At 59.8% G+C, this 25354-nt stretch overlaps 2 protein-coding genes and 1 long non-coding RNA gene across 10 annotated transcripts; 1 reads left to right on the plus strand and 2 right to left on the minus strand.

The window, feature by feature from the left end:
• Window positions 1-519: 519 nt before the first annotated feature.
• PUF60 (poly(U) binding splicing factor 60) lies at window positions 520-12669 on the minus strand. 6 transcript variants are annotated; one of them, XM_081497161.1, is made up of 12 exons: window positions 12637-12669; window positions 7914-8003; window positions 5698-5793; window positions 5497-5586; window positions 4592-4642; window positions 2490-2651; window positions 2327-2419; window positions 2009-2222; window positions 1728-1918; window positions 1458-1593; window positions 1034-1269; window positions 520-955 (listed from the first exon to the last, which is right to left on the minus strand). In XM_081497161.1, the coding sequence occupies exons 1-12, from the start codon at window positions 12658-12660 to the stop codon at window positions 656-658; spliced, it is 1683 nt and encodes a 560-aa protein (XP_081353287.1). In that variant the 5' UTR covers window positions 12661-12669; the 3' UTR covers window positions 520-655. The 6 variants fall into 6 exon arrangements, with proteins under 6 accessions (XP_081353287.1, XP_081353285.1, XP_081353290.1 ...); XM_081497159.1 differs by having other exon boundaries at window positions 7914-8006; XM_081497164.1 differs by lacking the exon at window positions 7914-8003.
• Window positions 11662-14383, plus strand: LOC145509152 (uncharacterized). The gene is made up of 2 exons (XR_014055882.1): window positions 11662-13169; window positions 13799-14383. It is a non-coding gene; the product is annotated as an uncharacterized LOC145509152 (long non-coding RNA).
• A 2352-nt stretch (window positions 14384-16735) lies between these two features.
• NRBP2 (nuclear receptor binding protein 2) lies at window positions 16736-24088 on the minus strand. Of its 3 annotated transcripts, XM_081497167.1 has the most exons (18): window positions 23688-24088; window positions 23109-23231; window positions 22943-23044; window positions 22754-22843; window positions 22548-22588; window positions 22352-22446; window positions 22172-22195; window positions 22018-22101; window positions 21892-21947; window positions 21702-21797; window positions 20597-20729; window positions 20379-20481; window positions 20218-20268; window positions 19952-20087; window positions 18981-19034; window positions 18808-18871; window positions 18660-18715; window positions 16736-18568 (listed from the first exon to the last, which is right to left on the minus strand). In XM_081497167.1, exons 1-18 carry the CDS (start codon window positions 23814-23816, stop codon window positions 18500-18502), a joined length of 1506 nt encoding a protein of 501 aa, XP_081353293.1. In that variant the 5' UTR covers window positions 23817-24088; the 3' UTR covers window positions 16736-18499. The 3 variants fall into 3 exon arrangements, with proteins under 3 accessions (XP_081353293.1, XP_081353294.1, XP_081353292.1); XM_081497168.1 differs by lacking the exon at window positions 22172-22195; XM_081497166.1 differs by lacking the exon at window positions 22172-22195 and having other exon boundaries at window positions 22018-22140.
• Between the last annotated feature and the right edge of the window lie 1266 nt (window positions 24089-25354).

Below are 25354 nucleotides of genomic sequence, written 5' to 3' on the forward strand. Positions count from 1 at the left end.
CGCAAGGAATGGTGGGAGCTGAAGTCAGCTCAAAGCCTGCGCTCCCGACCGCCAGCGCCCTAACCAGAGGCTCCAAGTTTCCTGCTTTCCCTCCAGCACCGTCCTGCAGCCTCTCCACTCCCCCCACCGTCCCCGCCTTAGTCTCGCGACCCCGAGATCCCGCCCGCCGCCCCTCCCACCGGGACGTGGCGCCCCGAGGGTAGAGCGCCAGGCTGTGCTCGTATTTATTTGCCTGGTGGACTACGTGTGTCCCAGGATTTCGGAGACTCTGGGCCAGCCTTCTTGCAGCACTACCTGAGCACGTGACAGTAGAGCCCCGCAGAGCAGGAAGGCCATCCCCACTGTTCACCCCCACCCCATGCGGGCACCAAAGAACCAAGCAACTTCTGATGACCCCAGCAAATGCCTTCCTTGCAGTATTCCAGTCTCTGACGCCCAGGCCCGCTGCCTCTGCGCAGCCCGGGTGCTTGCCCTGCCCCGCACCCCTGCCCCGGGAGCCAATAAGCACCAGACCAGTCAGACAGGGACGGTCAGGGCCAGCAGCACCTGCACCTTTATCCACAGGCTGGGCAGCCGGCCCAAGACACCACTGAATCACTCTATAAAACCCAGAGGAAACAAGGAAAAAGTGCAAGTCCAGGGAATGTGGCCGAGGTCATGCAGAGAGGTCACTGTTATCAAAACGCTCCTGGTCATATACTTCAGCCACCACCTTGCGGCCGGCAAACCAGCGCCCATTGAGGGCCTGGATGGCCTTGTGAGTCTCAGAGGCTACGGAAAACTCCACAAAAATCTTGACAATGATCTCCGCGTCCTCCTCCTCGCCCTGCTTCTCTTGGTAGATGATGACACGGTTGACAGCACCGAACTTGCCACACTCCTCAGTCACCTCCCCTTCCAGGTCATCGTCGATGTCCTTGGGGTCCACCATGTTGCGCAGAACCATCACTGTGGACTGTGGGGGGGACAGCTGAGAGCTGTGGCTGGCTGGACCGCCCCGCCCTGCCCCGCCCCACCGGCCCCGGCGGCCCACCTCCTGCTTGCGGAGGAGCTTCTGCATCACCATGTGGCGGGCGCTGCTGCCCGAGATGCTCATGTGCTCCTGTTCACTCAGCATCTCTGGCCGCTCCGACTCAGGAAACAGCTCCTCTTCCTCCTTCTCCTTCTTGGGCTCCAGGAGACCAAGCGTCGGAGGGCTGGCCAAGATGGGATTCACCACACCCACAGAGGGGATGGTGACCGGAATGGGAGGCCGGGCCGGGGTCACACCTGCAACACACCCACCAAGTCAGCAGTCACTTCCCCCACCTCCCTCCATTCCCAGGAAGGAGCATGGCTGAACTGCTCTGGGGCGCAGGGGGCCCAGGGAGTGAAGGAGCTCGTTAAGGGCAGCTGAAGGCATCAAGCCCAGAGGAGCAGCAGTGGAAGGAGGGAAACATCGACCCACCCAGGCTCACCTGTGATGACTCCTGGGGCCTGGGCAGCCATGACGGCCTGGGGTAGAGCCCCCAGGGGCTGGGCCAGAGTCAGCGCAGGGGACACCAGTCCAGGAGTGGCTAGGGTACCCAGTACCGCTGCTCCAGCTACTGCTTCCTGCAACCAAGAAGGCCACCGTGCTTAGTCCTGGATCTGGCTGCCTCCACTCAAGACCACTAAAAGGGCCAGTCCCCACAGGACCGGGGGTCCTAGTGCCCACTACTGAACCACACAATTGCACCAATCCTTACCTGAGCTGTAATCTTGGCTGTGGCTGCAGCTGCGGCCACGGCAGCAGCCGGCGGGAGGCCTCCAGGTGTGGCCGGTGTAAGCAGGGGCATGGGGGGTGTGACAGCCTTGCCCACCCGCAAGTACTGGCCCCCCAGGTCAAAAAGGTTCATGGAAGACACGGCATCCTGGGACGATTGGGCTTTCTCATATTCTGCAGAGCAGGAGTGCAATGAGGGCCAGCCTTGGGGTTGCGGTGTGGGGGAAGGGGGCTTCACCACCTCCCCCACCTTCCCAAACTCACCAATGAAGCCATAGCCCTTGTGCTTGCCAGTTGTGGGGTCCCGAGCCAGTGTGCAGGATTTGATCTTGCCAAAGGCCTCAAACACGCTCTTGATGTCATCATCTGAGAGGTCCTGGTGCACGGAAGCCACATAGATGCGGTTGAAGGCTCGTGCCTCCTCAGCCAGCTGGTCTATGATGGGCTGAGCCTGCCCTATGTTGCTGGGTCTGCCCACCTGGGGGAGAGACAGGAGACAAAGAGCCCCCAGTCAGTCTAGGCTGGCTGACTAGACACAGAACACGCTGCACACGGCCCCAAGGTCCCCTCCCCAGCCCTCACCTTGATGTTCCTGCCTCCCAGCATCACGGAATTCATCTGCTCCAAGGCCAGCTGGGCGGCTTCTGGGACCTCATACTCCACAAACGCAAAGCCCTGGACATAGGAACATGCAGTTAGGCCGGGAGAGCGCAGGGCAGGAGCGAGGTGGCAGACGGACTCTCACCTTGTGCTTCATGGTGACCGAGTCCCAGGACATGTCAATGCTCTTGATGGGCCCGAAGGGGGCGAACGCTTGGCGGATGGTGTCCTCCCCCAACTCGTAGTAGATGGAGCCCACGTAGACCCGGCACATGATGGCCAGTGCCCGCTGCCGCTGAGCCGCCATCTGGAGCAGCAACAAGGGGAGAAAGAGCCACTGGCCTGTGAGGGGTGGCAAGACGCCAGGCAGCCCCTTCCCCTCCTGGCCCACCCGGCCCCGCTCCACTGTGGGGAGGGCTCCCCACGCAGTGGTGTGGTGCAGGATCCACCCCTGCAGTCAGGGTGGCGGGGGTCGGCAAGACCCCACCCCAGGAAGGCAAGTCAGGCCTGAAGGCAGGAGATGGACACACCCTGGCCCCCAGGTCCCGGGCAGACTGACAGCACAGCTGACAGGGGGTCGGAAGGCAGGGCTGCAAGCCCTCCAATCTGGGGCCGGGCACCTGGGTGGGCTGGGAGGTCCTCCCAGGGTCCTGGCCATGCACTCAAGACAGAGAGGGAAGGGGGAGCCGCCAGGCTGCAGGGACGCTGGTGTGAGGCAAGAGAAAGGGCAAAAGATGGGGCAGCTACTGCCCAGAAGAGACCCCAGGGAGGAGGTGAGGAGCTCAGTCAGGGGCTCCCCAGAGAGAAAACCAGCAGCGCCACTCATGTGGCCCCTATGCCCTGAACCCACACAGAGAGGGCTGCCGGTCCCTGGGAGCATCACGAGGGAGCAGAGCCACCAAGAGGAGACACCCCAGGGGTCCACGTGGGCGGGCGCCACCGCCTCCATGCTGGGGCCCCCAGTCCCTTGAGGAGACACTCCCACCCGGCCACCTCAGACGACAGGCCTTGCAGGCAACGCCTTAGAGCCACTCGCCCTGGGGCACTGGGGGGACCGCAGGCCAAGGAGACAGGGCCCTGGCTCTAGCCCCTCAGCAGGGGACCCCCACACCCTCCTGAGGTTCCCCATAACCAGAGGCTGGCTTCTTTCTTCAGATATGCCAACTGGTCTAGTACTGGCCAGGCCCCCACATCCCGCCAAAAGGAGCCTAAAAATAAGGTCCACGTGTCCCCCAGACAGGACTCCTCCTGAGACTATGCTCCCAACAGACAGGCCTCAGGCTTCCTGTCGAGATCAAGGACTGCCCCCCACCCCCAAAACAGTTATGTCCCCTCTCGCGCCAGGTGCCCCAGAGGTGAGACCAGCTGCTCCTGGGGTCAAAGTCCTCCAAGACAGGAGCATGTCTCCTCTTCAGTGTGGGCTCCCCGACAGTGGGGGTGCCCAGAGCCCCCTGCCTGACCTGCTCCCACAGACAGACGCTCCCTAGAGAGGACACAGGGTCTGTCTGGTTCCCGAGGACAGGACCGCGTGTCCCCTGTGAGAAACCATGCCCAGGGACGGCCCCCGGGAAGGCCACGTTTCCCCCTCAGCCTCCCGGGGGTCCTGGCTTCCTCCTCAGCCTGCCTCTGGGGGCGGGAGGGGCTTCTCCTCCCCACACTCCTCTGCTGACAGCAGCCAAGGACACGGCCGCCGCCTGCTCCCTGCCCGCGTGGACTCCGCCCCTTGCTGAAAACCAGGGCCATGGCCCAATCCTGCTCCTTCCCTCTCTCCTTCACTTGGGTCCCCCCAGCCCCCACCCCAACCCTCCATCCTCCCTCCAGGGTTTGATGGGGCCGTGAGTTAAGACCCTTCTCTCCTCGAGCGCCTGACCCCAAGCCAGGAGCCCGAGCAGCCTGGAGCCCGGTGGAGCTGGAGGCCTGGTGGCACACCCGACGTGTGCAGGCGGCACGGGTGCAGGGGGCCTGGCGCGGGCAGCTGCCCTCCTGGCCGGCTGCCCTCCGCAGTTACCTGGCCGGTTAGTTTTAAGGTGGGCCCTCAGAGCAGATGCAGGCCTCCCCAGGGGCGGTCCCGGGGTGGGTGCCCCCCACACCATTGGCCCCGCCACGCCTGGCGCTCTGCTGCGCTCGTCCTGAGCTGGCGGGCAGGGCCGGCCACGGGGAGCAAGGTCCCCAGCACACGGGCGCACTGCCCCCCTCTAGCCCTGACTAAGGACATGAGCCCCGGAAGAAGTGAGCATGTCTATTGACCGATTGCAAAGGTGAGAGAGGATCTCCAAAGCCCATTGTCACTGCTGCCATCTGAAAGACAGTAAAGACAGAGTTCAGTCTGTTGGAGCCGAGCAGTCTCCGCTCTCGTCACACCTCACGCAGACAGCGGCAAGGCCCGGAGTCCCCGCCCTGCCAGGAGGCCCGCCTGCCTTCCCACACTGCCGGGCACCTGGCCGGCCACTGGCACCTGCCCAGGGGGGCCTCAGAGCCCCAGGTGCCCCGCCCCGCAGCCTGGTCGGCAGGGGGAAGAAGGAAGTGGGGGGAGAAGGAGGAGGAGGAAGGGGAGGGAGGGGAGGAGCGGACGGAGCAGGGTGAAGAGCCAGGCGCTCCCGGCAGCGTGAACGTTTTGCGGGCTGGGCGGGGTGCGGGAGGCTCGAGGCCCAGGCCTGTCGGCTTCACCCTGTCCTCTTCCCCCATGGCCATGGCCACCTCTGGCCACAAGCCTAGAGCAGGGCCCTGGGGAGGTGTCCCCAGCCTGTCCTCTCAATCCTGGGCCCCGAGCCGCTGGACTGGACTCACTGCAGGGGTGGGGGCCTGACCACTCTTATCCGAGGCCATGGGGGTGGGGAGAAATGCCCCTCGGGGCTACACCATCAAGCCTCGCAGCCGCGGCACACGGCTCAGGGGTGACCCAAGGCCACAGTCTGAAGTCCGAGAAGAGGAGCCTACTGGGGAAGGGCGGGGGCGCAGGGCTACAAAAGAGGGTTGGCAGGGGCCGTGGGCTCTCAATAGGTGGGTAGGGCTGGGCCACTCGTGCCTTAGGGAGGAACCCGGGGGTCCCAAGGAGTCCTTGAGAAATGGAGCACCACAACACCTCGCGGGGATGGCCGCAGGCATGAGAGGAGGAGAGAGGCAGCGGGGTGGTGGGTGGGAGGGTGGCTCACCTGCAGGTTGGTAAGCTGCTGCTGCTGGTGGGCGATGGTCTGCTTCACCAGCACGCTCTTGATGCTCTGCTCCATGGCGTACTTCTTGGCCTGCGAGAGAAGTTGGTGAGGAGCACTGGGGGGCCCGCCTGCGGGGAGACGGGCCTTCCTCTGCCTTCGAAGGGGTCCCCTGCCGCGGTGCCCCAGGAAGGACGCTCTCACCTTCTGGAGGGCCTCCTGCTGCTCGGGCGTCAGGGGAGGCAGTCCTAGCTTTGCGGCTGTGCTCTGCCCGTTCTCCATCTTGATGGAGTCTGTCCCCTGCAGATGGGAGCAGGGAGATGGCTGAGAACAAGTCCCAGATGGCCCTCCCGCGGCCCCAGGCCCACCCCGCCCTCTGCCCGACCACCGTGCGTGGCATGCAGCTCAGCCTGTCCCCAGGGACAGACCGTTTCCTGCCTGGGGCGGACACGGGTCCAACAGCCCAGTGGCTGTCCCAGACCTGCTGGTAAGACACACACCAAAACAAACAGGCGCGTTGGGGCCCTTGGCCCACCCAGAGCAGCTGCAGGACCCAGGCCCCTCTGGAGTCACCGAGACGAGCAACGAGCAGAGGAGCCCAGCCCTCACGGTCAGACCGACCCCAGAACCTCCAGCTCAGGTTGCACAGGAGAGCTGGCCGGCACTGGCCTCTCGGACTAGGGGAGGGCCAGGGCTCTCTGGATGTTCTGGGACACCCCACTCCTGGGCTGCCTGGCACCCAGGCCCCCAACATCATCTCATGGCCACAGACTTGGCTGCCCTGCTCGGGACTAGTTCCAGGGACCACTCAAAAGAGCAAACCTGAGCGGCGCCTCCCTCCCAGCACAGCTGCAGGCAGTGCCCCACCCCCGCCTGGGCACGCCATCCAGAGACCTGGACTTGCTTTCCCAGCCCACCTCACCAAACTTCTCCCTGGGCTATGCTTAGCACCCTGGCAAGAGAAGCCAGAAACAGGCCCACCGTGAAGGAACAGAAACGGACACCCGCCAACACACTAGGCGAGCACAGGGACAAGGAGATGCTCTGGTGGTAGCAGGCCCAGCCGGCTGTGGACCAGGGTGGGTGCGACTAGGAGTGCGGGCGTGCCCTCTATTGAGAACCATTTCTAAGCTGCTGGCAGGGGAAGGACACAGCCGTGTGAGCGGGAGAAGCGTGTGTGCAGGGCTCGAAGCACACCTGCCTAGTCACCAGTCGCTGGGTGGCCAACAACCGTCCCAACTGGGGAGTCTCCAACCCCCAGCATGAAGCCTTGGAAGGAACAGCAAGGACGAGAGGCAGGCCCCCTGCACAGGAGTGATGGGCAACCACACAGAGAGGCACAAAGGCGTAAGGAAGGGGCTGGCGACCCAGACCCCAAGAACCACCCTCCTGACCGGCTGCAGTGCTAGCTTTCTAGCACAGAGTCAAAGGGCAGGAACCCCTGGCAGCCCCTGCAAGGCAGTCCTCTCGGCCTGCCCGCCGGCCCCGAGCCCAGTTCTCCTCAGTGGGAAAGAGGACGAGAGCCGGGGCCACGGCTCCAGAGCAGGCCGTCACCATGGTGATCAATGCCAGCCCTTTCTCAGCCCCTCGGAAACTTCTCAATCTCCTCTTTGTCTTGAGAAACAAAAAGCCCTTCTCCTACCAACCAATGGCTGGCTACATAGCCAGCCAGGGTCGGGAGGGGCTGGCTAGAGGGACAACCTGGCCCCCCTGCCCATCAGCTTCAGCCCCCATAGCTTCCTAGGATCCAGGCTGCATATCACAGCCCTCCCCACATGCTGCGGGCCCAGCCCCAACAGCCCACAAGCCACTCTGCTGAGGCCCTGCCCAGCCCTCTGGAGGCAGGCACTGCCATGCAGAAGCATAAAGAACCTTCTTACCCGAAGACAGCAAGGTCCAGCCCTCCGCCCCACCCCATGGGTCTGGCAATCAGCACTGGCTGAGACCCTCCACTCCAACCCTGAAGTTGAGGCCCCAGACCTGTGCTGTGACCTGCACAGGGATCTGCCTGCATGTTTTACTTAAGAGATCTGAAGAGAAACTATTTCTGGCTCTTAACACCACCCTGCATGTTCTGAACGACACGTCCACCCTTCTGTATGACATCAGCAGTGAAAGGCACGCACCGCCCGAGGTTCAGGCCCACCTGACCACAGCCACCATCTGCCCGGGATCTGAAGACACGTGAGGCGAGGACGCCAAGTGCATGCGGAGGAGGCTGGAGCCAGGAGGGAGGCTGGGTGGCAAGGGGGCAGGGCAGGGTCTCTGTCCAGAAGGCAGAGTCCCCGGGGCTCCTCCCGCTCCCACCCCCCCAGCCAGGTCTCTCTGGGCCCAGGGACACGCAGGCAGGCAGGCAGGCGGGCAGGCGGGCGGGCGGGCAGGCGGGCGGGCCTGAGGGTAAGAACGCTTAAGGGCAGTACCTGTGGAGGTTTCCATTTGTCTCCCGCTGCCACCACTGCCGCCGCCGCCGCTGCTGCCGGCTCGGACCCCCCTCCTTGCTGGCCATTGACCTGCTGCAGGCAGGAAGGAGACGGTGTGACAACATTCACAAGACCCAGCCACCCGGGCCCTCGCTCGTCTTCCCTGGCTAAGAGCTGGACTCTGCAAGGACCAGCAAGGAGCCAGCTCTGACCTGGCCCCAGGCCTTCCTGCAGCTGCCCCTCCACGCCTCACCCTGCCCGCTCCGCTCCTCCAGCACAGGGCCCAGGCCCAAGGGACTGGCCAGGAAAAACAAGAGAAGAGGCTGGGGCAGCCCCAGGCTGGCAGTAAGTTCTCAGAAAGAGACAGCATGGAGAGCTGAGCTGTGCTCCTGCCCCCGGTCAACAAAAGGCACTCTCTCCTGGGTCAAGAGCAGCGCTCTGGCACACAGCTGAGTCCTCAAGACCAGTTCCTCTCCCGCTGGCAGGTGAGCCCGGCAGGCAGGAAAAGATGACCAGGACCACAGGTGGCCCTCTCCCCTCCAGAGGCACCTCGCTAGCAGCCTGGACACATGCTGGGCCAGCCCACACCTCAGTCTCAGTCCAGAGGCCCCTCCTGGAGACGGCTCTGAGGAGGGCTGCCCCCTGACTGGCAGGGCCAGGCTGCAGGTCTGCCTGTGTGGGCCTCCCCTATCCCTCCACCCCCTGCACACTGTCCAGGGGTGTCTAACTCAGGGCAGATGAGAGTTGGGCCACATCTAGAGGGGCCAAGGAGCACTTGGTGTGGAGCCAGCCCAATGGCAGAAGGTGGGCGACATCATGGAACTGAGGGTCTTACTGGAAGAGCCCTGAGACTTCCCCACCATCTGAGAAGCCACATAGCAGGAACCCACTCCCAACTCAAGCATAAGACCCACAAACATCCAGAACACAGGCGACAGCCCTGCCCACCCTCGAGGCGCCAGGCACAATGCCAAAGGCTGGGCTGACCTGGCCAGAGCATGTCTCAGATGCTCCAGCCTCAAAGGAAAGATAGCAGCACCAGCCTGACTGCATAGAGATATGGCCAGTGGGCGTGGAAGCCGTGGCCCACCCAGCTCTGCTCCCTCCCTGGAACCCCTCTGAAATCGGATCACTGCTGTGATCCATGAAACCACGCTCCAGTGAGAGACAAAGGAAAGGGGGACCCTTTTGATAGAGTGCTACCCAGTGGGTGCTTGGCATCTGGGGAGAGGGTCTGGCTTTGCTCCAAGTGCCCTGGCAGTCCCCAGAACACACCAGAGCAGAGGCTGCCTCGCAAAACCCCAACAAGAGGTAACTTCAGGTCTGGGCATGTAATACAACCTCTCGACCCCTGTGAACTGGGTCAGCTTGAGGGCACATGTATACATGATTGCCCACTCACCCAAATCAGTGCAGCAGCCAACAGGAACCAGGACAGTGCTGAGACCAGAGGTGGCTCAGAAGAGGCTTCGCAGGGAAATTCAGTCCACCAGGGACTCACAAAGGACAGCCTACCCCATGGAATTCATGTCAGAAAGAACGTCCCCAGTCCCATGGAGCCTAGGGCCACGTTCTAAGGAGATGCTAAGAAAGCTTAGAGGAAACTGCCCTTCATCATTACAGCTAGTCTTATGCTGTCCTCCAGCTGTGAATACAGCAGGCCACAGTCACAAAGCACCCCAGCACCAGGCAGCAGTGCCTTGAGGGGTGCAAACCCCCTCTGGTGGATGTGTGTGGAGTGGGGGAGGGTGTGTGCAGTGAGGGGGTGTACACGGTGTGTGTGGTGGGTTGGGGTGCAGTGCAGCCCCATGACTCTGGGGCCCAAACCCCTGCACTGCCACTAATCAATAGCCCAGGGCAAAAGGATCATTTCCATTAGAAAACCAGAAAAATCAAGTAATTACTTAATGCCTCCAGCCTTCAGGCTGGTCAGGCCTGTCTCCTCGGGCGGGCAGGAAGATTCAGTGAGTAGCCAGCTCCATATACAATACGTAAGGCAATCCCTGCAACATGGCCAGCGTGCCACAGGTTTCAGTGATTTTTTTTTTTTGGTATTATTACAACATCCAGAGTCAAGTCTCCACAGCAGGGCTCGTGCAGGACGCTGCCTCCCATCTGGTCAGTCCCCTTCACATGGCGCCATGCTATCCACAGCACAGGCAGGTTCTGTGCGGGGCACTGCGGGTGCACGAAAAGCAAGACAAGAGACACGCCAGCCAGCCCCTACATGAGGTTATTTCTGTAGCAACAAGCCCTACGGAGAAAACCAAGCACAGGGTGGGAGAGAGGGAGTGTGAGGGCCCCAGCAGCAGGGATGGCTTCTCGGTGAGGTGATAGGCAGGCTGGGAACCACAGGAGAAAAACAAGCACCTTTGCCTCTGGGAAGGTGACAGAGTCCAGTGCTCTTGCCAGATGGAACCCCTAGGACGATGGTCCTGAGTAGGAGTGAGCCCAGGTGTCAGAGGAAGGGCCTGTGGCCTGTTTCTGCAGTGACCATGTGGAAGGCACACAAAAGTCAGAAGAGGCTCTTTTGTATCTTCCTGGGTTCTTCTTTCTGCGATCATTGTCCACCAAGTCCAGCGCCACTCCACCCCACCTCCCGCAAGAGCCAAAGCCACAGCTCAGGACAGCAAACCAGCACTGCTCAGCATGCACAGACCAGAAGACGGAGAAGATGCTTTTGCTATGCCCCTGAAACACTGCAGGGAACCGGTGACTCTTCGAGAAACCTATTCATTCGAAAGGTTGGAAGACGAATGTGTTAGACCACAGATGGGACCTCATTCCCACAAGCTGATAAGGTAAATCTGAGCCTTTACAGTTTGTGTATGTGTATTAACATACATTCATTAACCTCCTGTGGAGAAGTAAATGGCAACCCACTCCAGTATTCTCGCCTAGAGAATCCTGTGGACAGAGGAGCCTGGAGGGCTGCTGTCCATGGGGTTGCACAGTCAGACTCGACTGAAGCGACTTAGCATGCATGCATGCATGCAGTGGAGGAGGAAATGGCAACTCACTCCAGTATTCTTGCCTGGAGAACCCCAGGGACACAGGAGACTGGTGGGCTGCCATCTATGGAGTTGCACAGAGTCGGACACGACTGAAGCGACTTAGCAGCAGCAGTAGCAGCATTAACCTCCCAAAGAGGACTCAGAAGGGCAGTGAAGACCCTTGTTGAAAAGCCCAGCTTCCAAGGTTCAGACCCAGTGCGCACATCCACCTCCACCATGACACCACCCGTGTCTGCCCTGTGCCACAGCTGAGCTGGGTCCCCCTAAGCAAGGCTGGGGTGTGGTGCTGATGCAGGTCTGGGGGTGCTTGGGGACATGAGGCTGCCACTCTCACTGGTCTCTGCTCCTCCTACACCTTCCCAGGAGTTTTGGTCCTTGTCTTCAAGCCTCCCTCTCCATCATCTTAAAACTCTGGTGACTTAGTCACCAAGTCCTCCACCGTCACCTCTCTTCTCTCTAACGCCCCTGTCACAAAGGTGTTTGCTCCTCTGGCTTCAGCAGGAAACACGATATGGCACAAAGAGGACAGTGAAGTTAGCGGGATCTGAGAGTCACACACCGTCCTCCCTCACAGCCTGGGGCCGCTCTCCCTGGGACTCAAGCTTCTGCCCCTCTGTGACCATCAGAGTCTGACGGAGGCAGTCTAAGTGCACCCGCTGACCCTCAGACATCTCCCTCATCAGTCCAGCCTCCAGCCACATGCCTCTCAAACAGACCCCATCACATCAGACTGAGTTGGGGAGGTGTAGGTAAGTAAAGGGATGAAGCTCCGTGTGAGGGTCCGTGAGGGGAGTCAGTAGCACAAGTCTGGGAGGAGGAAGAGTGGGGACTTCCCCGAGGAAGTGCTATGGGAGGAGACTGTCCATCTGTGCTTAGCGCTCCATGTGGCTGAGCACTAAGCAAGGCAGGAGAGATGCCTGCACCCGCCTTAACACTTCAGACACCCTGCGTGGAAACTGGTCTCCGGTGCCCAGCAGACGCCGGAACAGGGCAAGAGTGTCTCTCGTTCCCTACTGTTCCCCCTAGCCCTCACACAGCGCTTGGGACAATGTGACAGCTCAGGATACGTGTAAGGAGAGATGTAATGAGAGACCTCGTCTTCCCTTCCTGAGTAGGGGTTGCAGGACGGAGTCCCTGTTGGATGGAGACCTCTTCTCCGCTGGGCATCAGCAGAGAGCAGATTCATAGCTGTGTACTCAGGAAGCGAAGGCCTCCCTCCTCAACGGGCCCGATCCCGTTCTACAGGCCCCCGCACGCCCTGCGGCCCCTCCACGCTGGAGGGGGGAGACGCCACGGTTCCACGGTGCTTCGCCTTCAAGTCGGGGATAAGGGTCACAACGTCGGCAGAGGGGAACGACTACCGCCCGGCCCCGCCCGACCGCACCGCGAAGAGACCCGGCTCGGCACAAGGCACGGTCGCCTCCCCGACCCCGGTCAAAACCAGCCGCACCCCGGTCACAGCCGCGCCAGGTCCACCCGCACCGGCCGCCGGAAGTTGCAGTCTGCGGGCCGGAAGCTGCGGCCGCAAGCCGGCCCCCCTCCCCTCGCGCCCGCCCCGCCCCCGCCTCGCGCGACCGAAGGCCGCAGAAGCTCGCGCTGGGCTCCGGAGCGACCGCTACGTCCCCGAGGGACCCTCGGGGTCCTGGCCGGGCCAACAATCTGCTCCCGCGATCTGACCGGCGGCCCGCGGTCACCAGGGTCTCACTTACTAGCGCTATGGTCGCCGTCGCCATCTTGTGCCCGTCGCGGCCGCTGCGCGCGCCACACGCTTCGGTTCTTTCCGCGGTCTCGCGCGATCTAGGCGCCGGCGGAGGCACTCTCAAGAGAACGGAACTCTCGCGATTAAAGGCCCTTTCCCCAGCGACGTGGAAGGAAAAAGGAACGCGCTTCCGGTGCGGGAAGGAACTGTTAACGCTCCGGGAAGGGCGCGCGGAAGGGGCGGGGGCGGGGGCGGGGGCGGGGGCGGGGGCGCGCGCGGCCGCCCCGCCTCCGCCCGCCGCCAGCGCCGCCCTCCGCCGGCCTGTTAGCGTCCCAGGTCGCCCCTCCCCTCGCCTTTCGCGGCCGCCTTCCCTTCGCTGCTCGGTTTCTCTGTCTCTGCAGGAAAACCCCATGGCCAGGCACAGACGGCCGGATCCTCTCTAGAGCTGCAGTTGAAAACCGCGACCAAGAATCGCCTTTTTTCGGACTCAGATTTCGAGATGCCTCTTTGCATCGTATCTCTGAATGCGCCTACCAATGCATGGTGTGTTCCCTGTTATGGTCGCATTTTCTCTTTCCAGATGATTGGGAAAACAGTAGTGCATCTTTAAACTGATAGCGTCCTAGAGCCATCGACGTAACAGTCTGTAGAACTGCAACCCAAGAGACAGGCTTCCGAACCAATCCCCTGGGAAGGGTATGCACTCAGTCCCCTTAGTTCTGAACTATTTTCTAAAAGTTCCAGGTGTCCATCCCTGGCGTTGAGCTGCCCTGGACGTTTACTGCATTGCCACACCCAGTCCCAAGACCCTCACTCAGTGAAACTCAGGCCCTGAGGTTGTCAGCTTAGCAACTTTAGCCTGCCTGAGGTAGCAAGGTGTCTTCCCCAAGGAGGCAGGTCTCTTCTCAACTCTGGGAGAGTTAATATGAAATACAGACACCCTGTTTAAACACGACAGTATTTTACTCATTTACCTTTCCTCTAAAATGATAAGAAAGAGTGCTTTGTTCAGTCATGTCCAACTCTGCAACACTATGGACTGTAGTCCACCAGGCTCCTGTGTCCATGGGATTCTCCAGGCAAGAATACTGGAGTGGGTTGCCATTTCCTACTCCAGGGGATCTTCCCAACCCAGGGCTCGAACTCATATCTCATGTCTGTTGCTTTGGCAGGCGAATTCTTTACCCCTGGCACCGCCTGGGAAGGTTGCGCCACCTTTATAAAGGCAGAAACCCCCAAAGACAAAGAGGTGGAATGTTGTGGAGCTGGAGGAAGGTGGACAGCAGGGGCTGCTTTAGCATCCTGGAGGTCGGGGTCCAAGAGATGGTTCATGTGAGTGCAGTCATGACAAGGAGGAGACCAGAGCTCCGTCCCTACTGGCAGCGATTAAGAGGTGAGCTCCAGCAGAGGCACTTTTGGGGGGCCTGCCTGTTCTGAAAGTGGGGGAATACATGAGATTCCTGCCTTTGTGCCACCTCCACCCCTGGCTCCCCAGTCATGTGCCACTCACAGTCCTCAAAGAGAAGAGCCCATCTCTGCAGGAGCTCCCAACACATGCACAAAAAAAGACTGGCCTTTGGGAGGTGGGTAGGAGAATGACCTGGCTCCATCCTTGACCTCAAAGCTCACAAGGCAATAAGCCCCAACCACTAAGATTCAATGCAACTGGGCAACCCAGGAACACCAGACATCTGAGGGAGAGGAAAACTGGAAAAGGAAAAGGGACTCAGAAGGAATAGAGCCAATAAAGCAGGCAAGAGAGGAAGGAAAAAAGAAAAGCTAAAACCATATCCTCGGAGATATAGAATGTTGCATCAAAAAACATGAACAAGATGCCGTAAAGAAAAACATTCAGCCAGTGAGAAAGAGCAGTTACAAATGAAAAATATGAGAGGAAAAGGAACAGTTAAACAGAGAAGTTGCAAGATAAACTTGAAATCTTCCAGAACATATAACAATAAAACCATATAGCTAGAAAACAGACAATGGAGTACTGTCACAGTCGTCAGCACTCTGCAGTACTAGAACCAGCGGGTGCCTCAGAGGCCTCCATAACAGAGGGGTGGGCTGGGACTGGAAGAGGGGGCAAAAGCACCACTCCCTGGTGCAGCTTCGCCTTGAAATCTTGCAGTGATGCCTTCAGAGTGCTAGTGTGCTGGGCACTGTTCTCGTTCCTTTCCACAGTTAACTTGTGCAAGCTCACGACCACGCCCATGCGATCTGAAGCACTGTCTCAGAAGCAGCTGAGTGGCTCCAGAGCCTCTGCCCCTAACCTCTCAGAAAATAAGGCCAACATCTAAGTAAGCATTCCAGAAAAGGAAAGGGGAGAAATCAAAACGGCAAAGAAAACTTCCTAGAACTGAAGGGTTGGGATCTCTGGACAACAGGTGAAAGAGAAAGTCATCTTGAGTTCCTACTGCAGAGCACAGAGAACTATGAACATATTCACTATCCAATGATAAACCATAGTGGAAGAGAATACAGAAAAAAAAGATCACTTTGCTGTAAAGGAGTAATTAACACAACATTATAAATTGCTATACTTCAATAAAAAATAATAATGGAAGAAAAGAGAGAGAAGGTCTACATCAGGACCTCAGATATGCAGATACATTACCCTTATGGTAGAAAGCAAAGAGGAATTAAAGAGCCTCTTGATTGAAGGTGAAAGAAGAGAGTGAAAAGGCTGGCTTAAAACTCAATGTTCAAAAAACTAAGATCATGGCATCCGGTCCCATCACTTCATGGTAAATAGATGGGGAAACAATGGAAACAGTGACAGACTTTATTTTTGGGGGGGTCCACAATCACTCTGGACTGGAGGATGACTGCAGCCATGAAATTAAAAGACACTTGCTTCTTGGAAGAAAAGCAATGACAAACCTAGTGTATTAAAAAGCAGAGACATTACTTTGCCTGCAAAGGTCCATATAGTCAAAGCTATGGTTTTTCCAGTAGTCATGTACTGATCTGAGAGCTAGACAATGAAAAAGGTTGAACACCAAAGAACTGATGCCTTTGAACTGTGTTGCTGAAGAAGACTCTTGAGTCCCTTGGGCAGCAAGGAGATCAAACCAGTCAATCCTAAAGGAAATCTGTTCTGAATATTCATTGGAGGGACTGATGCTGAAGCTGAAGCTCCAATACTTTGGCCACCTGATGCAAAGAGCTGACTCATTGGAAAAGACCCTGATGCTGGGAAAGATTGAAGGCAGGAGGAGAAGGGGATGACAGAGGATGGGATGGCTGGATGGCATCAGTGACTCGATGGGCATGTGTTTGAGCAAACTCTGGGAGATGGTGATGGACTGGGAGGCCTGGCGTGCTGCAGTCCATGGGGTCACAAAGAGTCGGACATGACTGAGTGATTGAACAACATCAGGACACATCACTGATAATTTCCAAAGCATTCAGGTAAAGAAAAGATCCAGAGAGAAGACATCCCAAAGGTCAGAACTCAGAAAGGCATGGAATTCTTGGGACTAGAACCCCAACTTTGTACCTAGTTACACAAACAAGCAGATGTGAGAGTAGTGAGGGCAAACTGCAGACTCCGTAACTGAATCAAGGAAGAGGAAATCATGGGCTCCAGCGGAGAGAAAGGAGGTGCTCCAGGACACTGGTGAAGTCGCAGCCCATGCTGACAGCCGAGGCAGAGTCGGCATGGTGAGGGGCCCAGGGAAAGATGGAAACAGCAGTTATGCAACAAATCCCAAGTTTGAGAGGAGGTTCACACTTCTGCAGGAGAATCTAGGGAAGAATTAATGACACGTGTGGAAAACTAAGCCCCCCAAAAGGCAATGATTAACTGCAGGGAAAACAAAAAGTTGTGCAAGAAAGCAGATATTTTCCTAGGACACCTCATTCTCTGCTGAGACCTGTGGGAGTGAAGCTGTAATAGTGCCCATCACACTGAGATGGCACTGTGTCAAGGGACTGAAGCCAGTGGCCTCCCTTCCCCCCAGAGGACACCAGCAGGTGACGCATAATGTAGAAAAACTGATGAAAAGCAGTGAAAGCATGTGTGTGTTCTTGTGAAACATGTATTTTAAATCCCTGAAGAAACAGCTAAGAGTTGAATTTGCAAAGGATCAGAGTTAGACATTGTATTTATTAGTTATTTATTATTGGCCTAAAAAATTCCACTTTTAAAATAATACGTATGTCACTTTGAAGAGATAAAAGTTAAAATGAAAACCTCAACAGACATTAAATGAAGCAGTGCTAGTACTGATCCTTTTGAGTTCAGTTTAATCACTGGCACAATCTGTTATGCATTGGACACTACTAACTGTTTCATATGATGCAGAATCAGACAGCTTGGCATCAGGATTTCCAAGTAGATGTGTAAGTTATTTTAAAGTGTAACTTTAAGCTGAAAGGTGTAAGAACTTGAATAATTTTGTAGAGTACTGGAACATTTAAAATAACTTAGATTCATCGTATTTGTACATGGAATGTATCTGACATGTCTTGGTAAGGGGTGTTGGTTTGGGGTTTTGGTTGGGGTGATGTGGCAGGTGGGATGACAAAGATGTCCGTGTCCTAACCCTCAGAACCTGGGAATATTACTTTACTTGGTGAAAAGTATTTTGCACATATGATTAAGATTAAGGACCATGAGATGGGAGATTATCCCGGATTATCCAGGTGGACCCAACCTAACCACACGAAGCTTTCCTGGCTGCAGAAAACCAGACACACAGTTCAGGAGAAAGACTCAATTCAATGTTTCTGGCTTTGAAGATGGAGGAAGAGGCCATGAACCAAGGGATCTGGCAGCCTCCAGAAGCTGAGAATGGCCTTCAGTTTAAGCAGGCATGGAAATGGGAACCTTGGCCCCCATCACTGCAAGGAACTGAATTCCTGCCCAGTGCCCCGCGTGCTCCTGACACCTGCAGGCCAACAACCTAAAGGAGTAGGAAATGGTTTCTCCTCAAGAACCTCCAGAAACCTTGACGTTAGTCTGATGGGATCTGCGCCAGGTTTCTGACCTACAGAACTAATAAATGTGTTGGTTTAAGCCACTGAGTTTGTGGTAAAAACCTACAGCAACAACAGAGAACTAATACAGTGGTAGGCTTTTCTTGTTTGACATTTCAAATACTTAGAAACCTGAATGTGCTAAATTTATACATGCGGTTTTAGATGTTCAAGAGTGATTACATTTGCAAATGGAGGGGGCGCTGATATCCCCAGGACCCAGGGAGATAGCACGAGGGGTGGGAGCTGGGGAGGAGCAGGGAGAGCATCCACACGGACCACTCCGGCCAGGGAACGCAGACAGAGAACAGCCCTTTGTGGGGGCTGCAAGAGCCAGAGAGGGGCTGGGTCTGCCCTGGATGGGGGCAGGGGGCAAGAGCCACAGGAGCTTCCAGGTCACGGCCCCGCCCCTCGCCCAGCACTGTGCCTGACACCTGCAGGTGCTTTACCATCAGTTTAAGGTGGTGGCTCCTCATGTGGGTCAGTGGCACCAACTTGGAATGGAGCGTTTCCCTGGGCACAAAGCTGTCCAGGGCTGACCCCCACCTTTTAGCCCCCAGCACTGTGCGTGGTTCCCTGCAGGGCAGCCCCTTCGTGACCACAGGGCCAGGAAACTGTGGAAGCTGGCTGCAGCAAGCGTCCTGCTCCTAAGGACATGCAGCAGCTAACCAGTCCCCCAGCGCCAGCTCCCTCACCCCTGGTGGGCCCGACCCTGCCACCCTCAGTCCCACCCCAGGGCTGCGGGGAGCTATGCTAGAGGAGGTTCTCACTAGCAGGCACACAGGGACCCTGGTTCCCCACCCAACTGCAGGGGCCAATGCCAAGCTTCCCCAGGGAGCCAGGAGGTTGGCTTCCAAGGGGCTTGGGGCCCTGAGGTGCAGGGATCAAGGTCACGGCTGAGCTCCACCGTACTTGAGGAAGGTGCTGTCCAGGAAGGCAGCCAGCTTCAGCCGATCGTCCTGCAGGACGGGAGGGAGGCATGGGGGACGGAGAGGCGCGGCCTACCCTGCCACCCTCCCAGGCTGGCCGCACCCGGCCCGCACACCTCACCTCGTGGACGAAGCCGTAGTGCACCAGCTCGGCGGCCAGGTCTTGGGCACTGTCGGCTGCGGCAGGGGAGGCAGGGGTGTGAGACCCACAGCGCTGCCTGCCCCCCCCCCCCCGCCACCGCCCCCACCCAGGGTCCCGCCCGGCCTACTTGGGAGCAGGTCGTAGGTGAGCTGTCGATGCAGCCGGTCCTCCAGCACCAGGAGCAGAGTGAGCTGAGGAGGCGGAGGCAGGAGGGCGTGGTGGGCTCGGAGGTCGGCCCCGCCCCTCTCCTCCCGCACCTGGCGTCTCTGCCTGCGGCAGCACCCCCCACCCCAAGCTCACGTGCCAGCGCGCCTGGTCCTCGCTCCTCTCCAGGTTACACTGCATCTGGATCACCTGTGGGGAAGACGCAGGCCAAGGTCACTCAAAGGCTGGACCTCAACCTCTGGCAGCAACGGCAGATGCTGCCTCAAAGGGGCCAGGCAGGGGTAGTAAAGGCCAGAGATGGGAAGAATCTCTAAGGGCAAACTAGAAAGCACTTCTCACTGCTAGGAGCCTGCCAAGTTAAGGAAACTTTCAGAGGGATAGATGTTGAAGCTGGAGGATGCTTTAGGATGTTTTCACAGGTGGAGGGAACACTTGGACAAGCTGTGGGAAGGGTAGGAAGAGCGAGGTCTTCAGAGACAGGACAGCGGAAGCCCAGGATGCCAGCAAGACAAGGCCTCAGAGTAGGGGCGCTGAGGACCCCTGACTGTGGCCCCCCAGAACAAGAATTCTGGCTGTGTTGTGGAGGGAAGCCAGCGGCAGGCGACCAGGCAAGGGGCTGGTGCAGCATCCCGGTGGGGAACAGAGGAAGCCCAGATCAGGGCAGTAACCATGGAGACACACCAGGGCCAAAGCCACGGCCTCTGGAGACCAGTGGGTGTGGACATGGAGAGGGAGAGGGGCTGAGGCTGCCCAGGAGGCCCCTGGCCAGGCGGGAGCCTTGCAGGAGGAGGGGCCAGGGGAATCCCAGGGCCTGGGGGCCTTGGAGGAGACACCAGGGCACACATGTCAGGGAATCTGCTGGCCAAGGAGGTGGGTCAGAGAGGTGGCGTGTATGGGGCAAGGGTCTGCAGGGGCCTTTCCCTGCGGAGCCTCTGGGAGAGGGGTGTATCTCAGCTTGTACTACTGCCCCCAGGCTCCACAGAGTGATCAGTCAGGACTTGGCCTCCGGCAGCCTGGAGGAAAATTGGCCTGGGAGACTTGAAGCCCCTGGTAAGGGAGCCCGTCTGGGTGGTGGGCAGGCCTGTGCAGTAGGGGTGGAGGCTTACCTTTCTGGTCTCTGAGTCAAAAGGCTCTGGTGTCGGGGTCTTGGCCTTTGGGGCTTCCTCGGGGGGTGGGGCCGGCACACGGGGCAGCCCCAGGGGCCGGGCAGCAGCGAAGTTCATCAGTGGGTAGATCCCATTCCTAGGGACATGGTGCAGGGTGGTGCTGGCTGGGGGCTCAGGCCCGACGGTTGCCCCCTCATCAGGCTCGACGGTTGCCCCCTCACCAGGCTCAATGGTTGCCCCCTCACCAGGCTCATTCCAACCCTCACCTGACGTCCTCCAGGAACTTGTCGAGCTCTAAGCAGGAGACTTCTGAGTACCTGGCGTGGGTGTAAGAAGAACGTGAGGATGGCTGGCCCGGCCAGTGGGGCAGGGCTGGCCAGGGCTGGCTGGGGGGAGCAGGGAGGCCTCTGGGCTGCAGGTCACTCACCGCCACTGCAGCGGGGGCCAGGGGGGCCGGGGGATCTCCGCCAGGACTGCGTGTAGGTCCATCGCCTTGGTCTTTTCCTCCACCACATTCTCAGGCATGAGGTCTGTGGGCCGCAAGAGCACATGGGCGGCGGGCCCTGAAGCATAGGGTCCTGCCGGGCCTCCTTCTGCAGCCCGGCCCCAGGCCCTGGCCCACCCCCAGGCCGACCTGCCCCTCACACTGGTGCTGGATGAAGCAGTGGGCAGCCAGGAGCTTCAGCGAGTGCACCTCGAACAGCACGCGGTGGAAGAGGAGGTTGTGGGCAGAGGGCCGGCGGGCAGGGTCCCGAGCCAGGCAGGAGAGGATGAACTCCTGCGGAGAGGGGGCAGAAGTGGGTTCAGCCTCTCTGCTCTGGCCCCAAGCCCCTGGGAGCCTTCATGCAGCTTCCAGCACAGGGAGAGGCATCCTGTTAGCTGCCAGGCCAGGACCTGGGTCTTCAAACAGGACAGTGGAGTCTTCCCAGGGCCCAGTGCTGCCTGTGCTTTCCTTCCAGTAGGCACCCTCCACCCCAGTTTCTGTGGGGGGCCGGCACTGTCACCCCCAAGTGACAGATGAAGGCTGCACGCTGAGGACAGACACCAGCCCCTGCCTTGGAGCCCAGGGTTGGGCAGAGCGCTGGCAGATCATCCTGGGCCCCTGCGGTTGGAGCGGCCCAGCCTGAGACCACCTGCCCTACTTCTGCCTGCCCTGCTTCTGGTGCTGTGGGTCAAACCCGGCTCTGCAGATGGCCTTGAGGGGTGCCTGCCTTGCCCCACACCCAAGCCCTTGCTGCCTCTGGGTCCATTCCATCCTGGCTCCACGTCTGTCTCAGTCCCGCCCAGGCTCCACCACTCCCAGAGGCCATGGGTTAAGCCAGGTAGTCGCTGAAGTCTGGCCACAGAGGTTGTGGCTGCAGCTTCTGAGCATATGACCTCTGCCCCCACCCACCTTGCCCTCTCTCAGCCAGTCTCCTGAAAGCTTACAGGCAGGGCTGTGGAGTTGGGCAGACCTAGATGCTCACTGACTCTACCACTCACTCTAAAGGCTCTCTGAACCTGTTTCTTTATAAAACTGGCATAAACACTGCGCCCACACTGAGAGCATCTCTCTTGAGCTCAGGATGTGCCCTCATGCCTTCAGGTCTGCCCTGCAACACGCCTGCCCGGTAAGGCCCTCCTTGCAGGGGAGGGGCTGGTGCAGCAGGCCTGGCTCTGACCTGTGCCATCTGCAGGCCTGCCTGAGGCCCCTCACTGCCCCGCCTGGAACACCGACAGCCAACTCACAGGGGCAGGGCGAGCTGCTTACCCGCATGTTGGGGTCACTCAGTGAGTGCCTGGCACGAGTGATGGCCTCCTCTGTGACCCGGGTGTCCCCATTGGCCTGGATCTCCAGCACAGCCATCTATGGGGCAGGGCAAGGTCAGGCAGGGGGAAGGGACGGGTGGGGTTGGAGGAGCTAGCTGTGAGGAGAGCCCTAGGCTACAATGGGTCAGTACCTCTAGCGCGCACATCCCAAAGGAGAAGATGTCCACGGCAGTGCCATCAGCAACCTCTGAAAGGGGAGAGCAGGTCAGGACAGGTAAGGCGGACGTGGGGGGCAGGGTGGGGCCTCCTGGATTCACCTCCATACTCTGGCGGGAAGAAGTGCAGGTTCCCAGGTTCCTCCCGCTCAACACGGATGGGACTTCGAAGATCAACGGGGAGCGCTACGGGAGAGCAGGAGGTGAGCAGACCAGGTCTCTCCACTGCCCCCCATCCCCCAGAGTCCCCACGCACCATTGGAGAAGATCCGGTGCCACACTGAGCCGGTTCCCACGGGGAGAAAGTGCAGGTGTCAACGTGATGGGGCGCGCGGCTTCATCGGCCCTGTGTTCCCAACAGGTCCCTCCCGGCCTGGCCTCCCCTGCGCCTCCCCGCCGCCCCCTCCTCCCCGCTGCCCCTCCTCCCTGCCAGCACCGGAGCCAATCTTGATGAGACCGTTGTGCTGGATGAAGATGGTGTCGCTGGTCAGGTTCCCATGGATGATGGGGGGGCTGCAGGCGTGCAGGAAGCTGGGAGGAGGGGAGAGCCGGTGGAGCTGGGTCAGGGGTGCCAGGAGGCGGGTGGGCAGGGGAGATTGCAGGCAGGTGTTTGGGCAAGCCCGGGCCCTCACCTGAGCGCAGACAGGATTTGTGTGCACCAGCGCTTCCAGGCCTGGCAGCGGACGGACTCCGTGAGGTGGGGTCCAAAAGGCAGCTGGGCCTGGGCCGCTTGGCCCAGCCCTGCCCCGCGCCCCTCACCGCTTCTGTCCTCAGCAGCACCCGGACCCCAGCCTGGCCCTGACCCATTTGCATACCCATTTGCAGCCCATTTGCATACCCTGGCATTCATGGCCTTGTGGTTCTTCTTGGTCTTTTTGAGGAATTGCTTGAGGCTGCCTGACGACACGTACTCTGTGATGAAGATGACCTGCGAGGCGGCAAACTCATGAGCTCCACCAGCAGTGGGTACCCACAGCCACCCCACCCACTGGTGCCCCACCCCCTCATGGCACGCCCAGGGGCTCACCCGCGCTCGGGACTCCGAGGTGTCCAGCCAATACTTGTGCAGCTTGACGATATTGGGGTGGTCCACCAGCGCCAGCTGTTCAAACATGGTCTGGATCTTCTCCTGGGAAGGGAGGTGCAGTTACCAGGATGATGGGGGGGTGGGGGGGTGGGGCAGCAGGCCTTACCTCATGGACCAAGAAGGCCTTCCTGTCAGCGAAGTGCAGCTCATTCCACACCACCTCCACCCCCTCCTCAGTGTCCATGGCCAGGAACGTGCTCTGGACCCCTGGCATGTTTCCCTGATTCACCTGGGGGGGGGGCGGGGGCATGAGTGAGGTGGTCGGGGGAGGCTCTGTCGCCGCTCACATCCTAACCACCAGCCGGAGGGTGTGAGGCAGGCGCTGGCGCTCCAGGGAGAAGCTGAGGAGCCAGGCGCAGAGGCGTGGTATCCTGGGGCTGGGCTGTGGGGATTTGGGGCATGCTTCGGATTTTTTTGAGGATAGTTCCCAAGGGGCTAACAGGTGGTCTCAGAGGCATGGGGACGTGGTCTCGAGAGACTGGCCCTTAAGGGAAAGGGGGTTTCTCACCAGGGCGTGGGGGCCAGCTAAAGGAGTGCGAGCGCGCATCGAGAAGGAGGCCGCCTGCGCGTGGCTTCGGGCAGGTTCCTGGCCTCCTGGCTCCCCCAGAGTGCGCACGGCCCCGCGTGGCCCCAGGGCCCCTCCGCCCGAGGTGGGCGGCTCCCCGCCCCGCCTCGCTGTGCCCACCTGCTCCCGCCGCTTCTGCCAGCGGCCGCATGGGCTCTCTTCCAGGATGTCGCTCTCGTCCTCACTCTCGTCCTCCCGCTCCCGCTCCCGCTCCCGGCCCCGCCTCGGCACCAGCTCCGGGGCCGCCATGGCTCGGCCGGTCCAGGCCACCGCCCTGCGCGCGATCCGCCGCCCAGCGCCGCCGCCGCTCTCCGCCCGTCCTGGCCCCGCGCCCAGACGCCCAGCTGGAAGCGGAGACGCCGCCACCACCCCCTCGGGCCCCCACCCAGGTTCTGGGAATTGGGAGGCGCGGGTACGCGGCCGGCCCGGGGGTGGAGCCCGCCTGCCCCGCCGGAGCCGCCTCCCCCGGCCGGAGCCGAAGCGGAGACTCCAGGCACAAGGCAGAGCCCTCGCCTCCCCCCGTGGAGGCCCCACCTGTACCCGCCCCGTGCCCCACCGCTTGGAGCCCCGCCCCGCGCCCCGCGCCCCGCCACACCCACGAAGGCCCCGCCCACTGCATCTAGGGCCCCGCCCACCAGTCCACAGCCCCGCCCCTCCATAGGCCCCGCCCGCCTGGGTCCCAGCCAGGCTTCTGCTGGGACGCGCCTCTCTCGGCTGCCCAGGGACCATCCTTAGCCCGGCGACCCGGACGCGGGGGTTTCCGTGGCGGCCTGAGGCCAGGTCCGTCGGAGCTTCCCCGAAGGCGCGTTGGCCTGCGCGCACTGGCCCTGCCCAGCTCTGGAATCCGCTCGTACTTCCTGCACCGCTTCCGCGCCACACTCCGTCAAGCACATCGGGAAACCTGGCAAGGTCCCCAGGCTCCTGCTTTGAGTGAAGCCAGCGTGGAGCAGGTCGAGGGGCAGCCCGGGGTTGCACCACGAGGGTCTGAGATCAGGCCACGGAGAAGCGTCCGTCGCTCCTCCCTTAAGGAACACATGGGAGGGTCTCTTAAGGAGACAGAAAAATACTCAAGCGGTTGACTGTAATTAGTGACCCCCACTACTTTCCTGGGCTTCCCTGGTGGCTCATAGGGTAAAGCATCTGCCCGCAATGCGGGAGACCGGGGTTCGATCCCTGGGTCGGGAAGATCCGCTGGAGAAGGAAATGGCAAACCACTCCACTACTCTTGCCTGGAAAATCCCATGGAGAAGCCTGGTAGGCTACAGTCCAAGGGGTCGCAGAAAGTCGGACACCACCGAGAGACTTCACTTCACCTTCACTACTTTCCTACTATCTCCTTCCTCTCACCTGCTGGGTTCCCACTCACCCTTCACTTTCTCTTTCTGGGGAGAAAGGCTGTGGACACAGGTACCCACTTTCTCTCAACCCTGAGCTCCAGCGTCCCCAGCTTGGTCCAAAGGCCTTCAGTCCTGCTGGTCTCAGAGTCACCTACAACACCTCGCTCCCCAAACCTTCTGCACAGACAACTCCACTGATGTCATCCTGGTGGGACCAGGAAAGCTCCCACGTTCCACACTCCCCTTACCCAAGGCAATCCTGAGAAAATACCACTCACTGCTCAGAACTCTCTGTGAAAATGGAGGGACCAGGAAGACTTGGCCCAATGACAGCTGTGCCAACCAGACCCTCTGTGATCAATGTCTGAAGCTCCGGGATCATCCAAGACTTAGACCTAAACTCTTGGGAAGCAGAGACCATGCTGGAAACGGCTGTATGTCACCCAAGGT

This window comes from Giraffa tippelskirchi, chromosome 6, assembly GCF_054371585.1.
Source record: "Giraffa tippelskirchi isolate mGirTip1 chromosome 6, T2T-mGirTip1v1.2.pri, whole genome shotgun sequence".
NCBI lineage: Eukaryota > Metazoa > Chordata > Mammalia > Artiodactyla > Giraffidae > Giraffa > Giraffa tippelskirchi.

Excerpts from the sequence above, each read along its gene's own strand:
- NRBP2 (XM_081497166.1), bottom strand. The coding sequence starts at position 23,816 with ATGGCGGCCCCGGAGCTGGTGCCGAGGCGGGGCCGGGAGCGGGAGCGG. Across the intron at positions 22,844-22,942 it reads CCTCGGAGTCCCGAGCGCGG|GTCATCTTCATCACAGAGTA; the intron begins GTGAGCCCCTGG and ends GCCGCCTCGCAG. Across the intron at positions 18,872-18,980 it reads AGGACCAGGCGCGCTGGCAC|CTCACTCTGCTCCTGGTGCT; the intron begins GTGAGCTTGGGG and ends CCGCCTCCTCAG.
- PUF60 (XM_081497159.1), bottom strand. The coding sequence starts at position 12,660 with ATGGCGACGGCGACCATAGCGCTA. Across the intron at positions 1,594-1,727 it reads CAGCCAAGATTACAGCTCAG|GAAGCAGTAGCTGGAGCAGC; the intron begins GTAAGGATTGGT and ends TCTTGGTTGCAG. Across the intron at positions 956-1,033 it reads AGCTCCTCCGCAAGCAGGAG|TCCACAGTGATGGTTCTGCG; the intron begins GTGGGCCGCCGG and ends TCCCCCCCACAG.